Source organism: Gracilinanus agilis, unplaced genomic scaffold (genome assembly GCF_016433145.1).
Source record: "Gracilinanus agilis isolate LMUSP501 unplaced genomic scaffold, AgileGrace unplaced_scaffold52174, whole genome shotgun sequence".
Lineage (NCBI taxonomy): Eukaryota > Metazoa > Chordata > Mammalia > Didelphimorphia > Didelphidae > Gracilinanus > Gracilinanus agilis.
This window is the reverse complement of record NW_025387104.1, coordinates 1-6,452: the sequence shown is the minus strand read 5'-3', so window position 1 is coordinate 6,452 and position 6,452 is coordinate 1. Positions and strand designations below refer to the sequence as shown.

General features: G+C 60.6%; 2 protein-coding genes across 2 annotated transcripts; both read left to right on the top strand.

Moving 5' to 3' along the window:
* The first annotated feature begins 1,013 nt into the window (after window positions 1–1,013).
* Window positions 1,014–3,165, top strand: TMEM86B (transmembrane protein 86B). Its single transcript, XM_044684517.1, has 3 exons — window positions 1,014–1,064; window positions 1,228–1,474; window positions 2,376–3,165. The coding sequence occupies exons 1-3, from the start codon at window positions 1,020–1,022 to the stop codon at window positions 2,756–2,758; spliced, it is 675 nt and encodes a 224-aa protein (XP_044540452.1). The 5' UTR covers window positions 1,014–1,019; the 3' UTR covers window positions 2,759–3,165.
* LOC123255782 (receptor-type tyrosine-protein phosphatase H-like) lies at window positions 3,164–6,445 on the top strand (the record flags this gene model as incomplete). Its single annotated transcript, XM_044684516.1, has 5 exons — window positions 3,164–3,328; window positions 4,069–4,236; window positions 4,872–4,905; window positions 5,040–5,285; window positions 6,182–6,445. Coding segments are annotated over exons 1-5 (877 nt in total), but the record flags the coding sequence as incomplete, so codon positions are not given.
* Between the last annotated feature and the right edge of the window lie 7 nt (window positions 6,446–6,452).

The following is a 6,452-nucleotide window of genomic DNA, read 5'->3' as shown; positions in this document are numbered from 1 at the left end:
GGGGGGGGGGGAAGCCCCCTGGAGTGGGCAGAGGCGCCAGCAGGCCGGCACGTGTCACGTGTCACGTGTCACGTGGCGGGGTTGAGCGCTGTGGAGGAACCCCTGAAGGACCACGGCACGCCCTACCGCAGTGGGGAGGGGGGGTGGCCGAGAGGCGGACGGAGCCTCGTGGGCAGGTCGGGTGGAGAAAGGGGGCTCCGAGAACTCTGGGCATCGCGAGGGCGATGGAATCCATCCCCGGGAGGGGAGCGGAGGAGGGCGGAGGCCCAGGACCGCGCCGGGAAAGGCGGCCCCCTGGGGAGACCCGGGAAGGGGGGCGTCCTGCTGCGAGCCGGAGAGAAGAGCCGACCCAGGACGAGGAAGTGGCCCGCCGCACCCGGCGCTGCCGAGGGGTCCGGGCCTCCCAGGACCAGACAGGCTTCGGCCACCGAGAGACCCCCCGGGGCCCGGAGAGGCAGCTGGGGGGCACTAAACTAGGAAGCCGGACGTGGGGGGACAAGTGAGAGGGCCTCGGGGAGACGCAGACAGCCGAGTTCCCCACCGATGGGTCTGGGGGCTCCGCCGATGCATCCTTGTTTGTGGAGGGCACAGAATGGCCAAAGGCCTTTGCAGAGCTGGGGGCAGAGCAGTGGAGGATGGAACCCCGGATTTGGAGTACAAAGACCTGCGTTCGAATGCTGGGCCGCATCCCCAGGAAGTCAGTGCTCCAGGCATCGGGCTGGAGGAGCTTCCAAGGCCTCCGGGTCCTCCCAGGGAGCAGGACCGCCCCATGGGGGGGAAGGAGTAAGACCCCCAGCCCCGGCCAAGTGGGGAAGGCAGGGCCCGGGTGGCCTCCCTTATCAGCGGGCACCACCCAGTGCCATCCTGAGGGAGGGGGAGGGGAGGAGGAATCTCTCGACCCCGTTATCAGCCCAGAGTCCATGGGGACGGTTTTCGGGTTAAAGTGTAACCAGAACCCCCCATTCCTCTCCCTTCCCCCCACAGCCAGGTCACAGCACTTGAGGGGTGTCTGGACAAGCATGGAGACTCGTGGAAGGGAGCCTGGGAGGAGGCACCCTCTAGACGTGAGGACCCCCCTTCCCCCGCTGGCCCGGAGGCCACGAGAGGGCGGCAGGTTCCTGGGCTCTCCTGGGGTGCACAGTGACGGGTAGGAGTCCTGGGTCCCTGAGGGGGTCGGGTGGCCCCGGGCCGGCCCCTGACGGCCTCCTGCTGTCGCCCTCTCCCTAGCCTCTGCCCCTGGCCCTCGGGCTGCTGCCCTTCTTGGCTTCCGGCACCCTCTACTTCCTCCTCTGGCTGCCCTCGGAGGAGCCCAGCTGGACCAGCGCCCTGGCCAAATGCCTCCCCGTCCTCTGCCTGGCCTTCTGGGTGCACACCGCGGCCTCCCCGGGGCCCTCCGGCCGAGGCCTCTGGCGGGGCCTCCTCTGCTCCGCTCTGGGCGACGTCTTTCTCGTCTGGCCACACCAGTTCCTCTTGGGTGAGTGGGGCGGCCGGGGAGGGCCCATTGGGAGCATCAGTCGACGGGGGGCCTCCTGGCTCCCCTCCTGGACGAGCCCCCCCAGCCCTGAGCCTGCAGCGGCCACTCTGGCAGCCGGCGTCGGCCGAGACCCTCCCCCTTCCCGGCTCGGCTTCCTCACTCACAAAACGAAGCTCTCCTTTGGGCGTCCTCCTGCGACCGCTTAGAGAGGGGCCATTCCCGGAGCCTCTCCTTTCCAGGCTCTGAAAGGGGCGCATCTCCAAGGGCTTCCTTCCAGCCTGCACCCCGGCGTCAGTTGCCAAACGGGGGGCTCGTCCCCTCTCTGGGTTGATGTCGTCATCTATCCAACGCAGGGAGCGGGGTTGGATTTCTCCGGGCCTTTGGGGAGTGACGGGGAGAAGGGAGAAGGGGCTGGCCATGGAGGCTCAGCCCTCACTTTAGAGCTGAGAAAGCAGAGCCTCAGGGAGTGAGTCACCCGAAGCCCCCCAGGGAGTAGCAGAGGCAGGATTTGAACCCAGCTCCTCCGATGGCCAAGAGTGGGAGAGTCTGGCTCCATGGGGAATGAGTTCCCCATCCCCAGTAGAATGTGGCCGTTTTTCAGATCCTGCTGAGAAGGCTCCGGGCCTGCTTGAGTCCTAGAATTTCAGAGCTCAGTGGGGCCTAGAGAGTGGGTTCAATCCTGTCCACTTATGGAGGGAGAGCTTGGTTTCTTCTCCTGGATAAAGGTCTCTAATTCATGAGATCCTACAGCAGAGGAAACTGAGGCCCAGAGAGGGAAAGGACATGTCTCTGGGTCACACAGTGAGTCAGAAATAGGAGCAGGATTCACCCCCAGCGCAGAGCCGAGGTCGGATGGGTGGCCATGGTCTCTCAGCCCCCCTCCTGGGCCCTTTCTTTGCAGGCATGGCGGCCTTTGCCCTGGCTCATCTCTTCTACATCAGGGCCCTGGGCTGGGTCCCAACCCGCCTGGCCCTCCTGGGGCCGGTGGTAGTCGTCTCTGGCCTCTTCTTTGGGCTCCTGAAGCCCCACTTCCCTGCAGAGCTGGCTCTCCCCGTGGGGGTCTACATAGCCATCCTGGGCGTGATGCAGTGGCGGGCACTAGCCCGAGGGAGCCTGGCAGCCCTCGGGGGCGTGTTCTTCAGCATCTCTGACGCCGTCCTGGGCTGGGACACTTTTGTCCAGCCTCTGGCCTCAGGCCGTCTGATCATCATGGTCACCTACTACGTGGCCCAAGCCCTGCTGGCTCTGTCCGCAGTGCAGGGCAGGCCCTTCAAAGCTGACTGAGCCCGACTCCTCTCCCACAAAGATGGCGGACTCCAGGGAGGTGGCGACCGCCCAGACGAGGCCCCACACCATGTGGATGGACGGACGCCTTTCTGCCCCTCCGAGGGCTTCCACAGCCACCTCCCCCACTAACTCCCCCCCCAGGGGCTCGTCTCCTCATTGGTGTTCCTGCTCTTCTCTGAATGCTTCCTGGTTTCCCGTTCCCAGCCGTGCCCCTTTCCCACCTCCACGTCCTCCTCCTCGCCCGCAGTCCCTCTGGTTCCTCGACTGAACTCTCTTCTCCCCGTTCCCCACAATCCCCACCCCGAATTCGGATGCTTTCCCCTGTGAGCCACCATCCCCCGGTGTCTCCCCATTGTCCACGCTGCTGCCTTTCTCTGACTCTCAGTAAAGCGGATTGGAAACATGTTGTTTGCCTGTTATTTGGGAGGACCCGGGCATGTCCACCACGGCCTGGACGGGGGCCCCTCCTACCTTCCATCTGGGACAGGTCACTGTTTGGCCTGCACCATCCCCCATCCGAGTCTCTCTGTCTCCGAGACCCTGTACAGCTCCTCTTTGCCCCTTGGGGTAAAGTCATTGTGTTTCTCCAGGCCTCAGTTTCCTTTTCTTGTAAAATGAGAGGTTTGGCATAGGTGGCTCAGAGCTTTTTATTTTTTTTTTTTTACTCTGGGTCATTGGAGCTGGGAGGAGAGCTGGGAGGGAGGTGGGAGAGAGCTAGGGGTAGGGAACATGGGGTCACCCCCCCCCTTTCCATGCCCTCTGGGGGGGGGTGCTTTCTCCCAGTAGAGCAGAAGCTCCTTTGGCTTCTATTTGGAATTCTAGTCCTTAGCATATAGGCCTGCTATACCGTAAGTGCTTAAACAATGCTGCCTCAGTCCAGTTGGACAAAAAAGAGCTGAGCTCAGGTCCCAGCCTGCCTTGAAGTGGCCCGGGCCGAGGCATTGAATTTTCCACAAAATGGTGGCGATGGAGATGGTGATCTCCAAGTCCTTTCCTATGCTCCCATGTGGGATTCCCATTTCTCTTGGCTTTTGACTTGCCGTATAAGCCCTGGCAGTTCCCTTCTGGGCCTTTCAGAGCCTCAGTTTCCTCATTTGTCCAAAAGGAGGGACCGGTAAAAGCCACTGTCCTCCGTTGTTTCAGGGTGTTCTGGGCAGAAATGGAGGCTGGACCTGTGGAGTGTGAGTGTAAAGGAGGGAGGGCAGGCTGGGGTGTGGGGAGGGCATGAAGGGGTCACTGCCTTCTCTTTGTCTTCTCCCCATTTCTCTTCCTCCTGCCCCTCCTCCCCTCTGTCCTCCTCCACCCAGAGCTCAGAGAAAAGAGAAGCTGCTGGGGTGAAAGTCCAGAAGGAGAGTGTAGAGCTGGGAGTCCCGGACACCTGTCTCCCTCTTCTCTCCCTCCTCTTGGTCTCCCTGTGGTCCAGAGTCATGAGTGGGCTCTCCCCTGGGCCTTGGCATCTGCTGGGTATGGTGCTGGTGAGTGACCCTGCTATGGGGGAAGGGGCTGGCAGCTCACACACCCGAGGTGCCAAGTGGCAGAGAGTTGTGGGGGTTGGGGACGTCTAAGCTCCTGAGGGCCTGGAGGCTTGGGTCCCTGGGGGAGTGTGGTCTTTGGGCCTGAATGCCTGGAACCTTAAAGGGGATAGACCGTGGGGGGAAAACTGAGGGAAGCTCTAGGGATCGGGATGCCTGACTGCCCTCATCCCCTGTGTTGTCGACTGTAAGCAATTGTATTTAGCTCTCCTACACCACCCACCCGGAAACCGGGACCTGAATTTCTTACTTGGGTCTGTTCTCTTCCTGGGAATTCAGGCATCCACTACCCCCCGCCTTGCCCTGCCCCTGCACTGGGGCCAACCCAGGGGTCCAGGCCCCCCACCCCCACTCCCGGCTTCTCTTTCTCTTGGCCCAGAGCCAATAGTGATAGGTAATGAGTGTTATCAGTTAGGTTTCCCCAGGATGGCTCACTCTCTGCCTTCAAGAAAACGGGCGGGCCGAGATTGGAGTGAACTTTGTCTGAAGGAGGAGCCAAATTCCCAGGGAGTTCCAGCCCTGCCCTGGCTGCAGCTGTAAGGCTCTGGGGTCATCTTTTGATGGATTCTTCCCAACAGGTCCTGGGGAGCTTGCTGGGGTCCTTGGCGGCTGGTGAGTCATGTTTACCTTTAAGGAGGGCCAAGAGGGCCCTTCCTGAACCAGGCCGGGGTGTCGGAGGGTTTGGGGGAGCTCCAAGGGTCCCTTGGGTGTTCCCCCAGCTGAGCCTTCTCCTGCCTGCCTCTCAGCCCAAGATGAGATCTCAGCCTTGACCGTAGACAAGCAGACCAACACCTCCATCACCCTGAAGTGGGAGGCGGCTAACTCGACCTTTCGCTATAATGTCAGCTGGGTTAAGGATGGCCAGCTCATGGAGGCGAAGAACATTTCAGAACCACAGTATACTGTGAAGGACCTCGAACCTGGGACAATGTACGAGTTCACTGTCAGAGTGGAGGGAAGCGGCTTTGAAACGAGACTCAATGCATCTACAAGTGAGATTTGGGCCTACCTTGGCCTTGCAAGCACTGTGCAGGGAGGGCTGGAAGGAGAGAGGAAAGGCTCTAGCCTGGCTCGCCTTTAGACCAGGCCCCCCTAACCCTGGCTAGGGCCACCAGGAAGCTTTCCCCACCCCTCTGAACTCCAGTACCTTCTCCTTCTTAACAATTTCCTGGTTATCCTGGGCAGAGCTTGCTTCGGATGTATTGGTTTGTGGGCTGTTTCCCCCATCCGCCTGGAAGCTCCTCCAGGGCAGGGACTATCTTTTGCCTCTTTCTAGATCCCCAGAACTCAGCACGGTGCCTGGCACAGAGTAGCTATTTTTTAAAAATGTTTTTTTCTATTTATTTTTTTTAACCCTTAACTTCTGTGTATTGGCTCCTTGGTGGAAGAGTGGTAAGGGTGGGCAATGGGGGGGGGTCAAGTGACTTGCCCAGGGTCACACAGCTGGGAAGTGTCTGAGGCCAGGTTTGAACCTAGGACCTCCTGTCTCTAGGCCTGACTCTCCATCCACTGAGCTACCCAGCTGCCCCTCAGAGTAGCTATTTAATAAACGCCGACTGATTGAGAGCGCCCCCCAGCTGCCGTTCACTGGGCTTGTTGGGCTTCCCTAGACTTCCTCAAGCCTTGTGGAATGGCTCAAGTTCTCATGATGATTTTAGTGGGAATTGGGGAGAAGCTGGAAGGAAAGGGAAAACTGGAGACCATAATGCACTAATCCGGGCCACGCTAAAGCTCCTGGACCCACTAGGCTCTGTTAGCCCTTAAGCTTAAAGCATCTTGGCTTCCCCACCAGGCCAGTCCAAGGGCTCTGGCTCTCCGCATGCTCTGGGATGCTTGGGGGGGCTGGGAAACAGCCCCCCACTGACTCTCAGTCCTCACCACCACCCAGTGCCCAACGAGGTCAGAGAGCTCCGGATGGAGGCTCGAAGCAACAGCTCAGTGTCCCTGAACTGGACGGTCCCCGACGGCCCCCCGGCTTCTGATTACACCTACTGGGTCAGCTGGCCTGCAGAGGGCGGCCCAATTCAGAAGAGCACAGAGCAGACGGAGTATGAAGTGGGGGGCCTCGATGCCGCCACCCTGTACAATTTCACAGTGCAGGCAGAGAGGAATAATGTCACCAGTTCTGGCCAGAGCCTCCAGGAGGCCACAGGTGAGAC

Excerpts from the sequence above, each read along its gene's own strand:
- TMEM86B (XM_044684517.1), top strand. The coding sequence starts at position 1,020 with ATGGAGACTCGTGGAAGGGAGCCTGGGAGGAGGCACCCTCTAGAC. Across the intron at positions 1,065-1,227 it reads GGAGGAGGCACCCTCTAGAC|CCTCTGCCCCTGGCCCTCGG; the intron begins GTGAGGACCCCC and ends CCCTCTCCCTAG. Across the intron at positions 1,475-2,375 it reads GCCACACCAGTTCCTCTTGG|GCATGGCGGCCTTTGCCCTG; the intron begins GTGAGTGGGGCG and ends CTTTCTTTGCAG.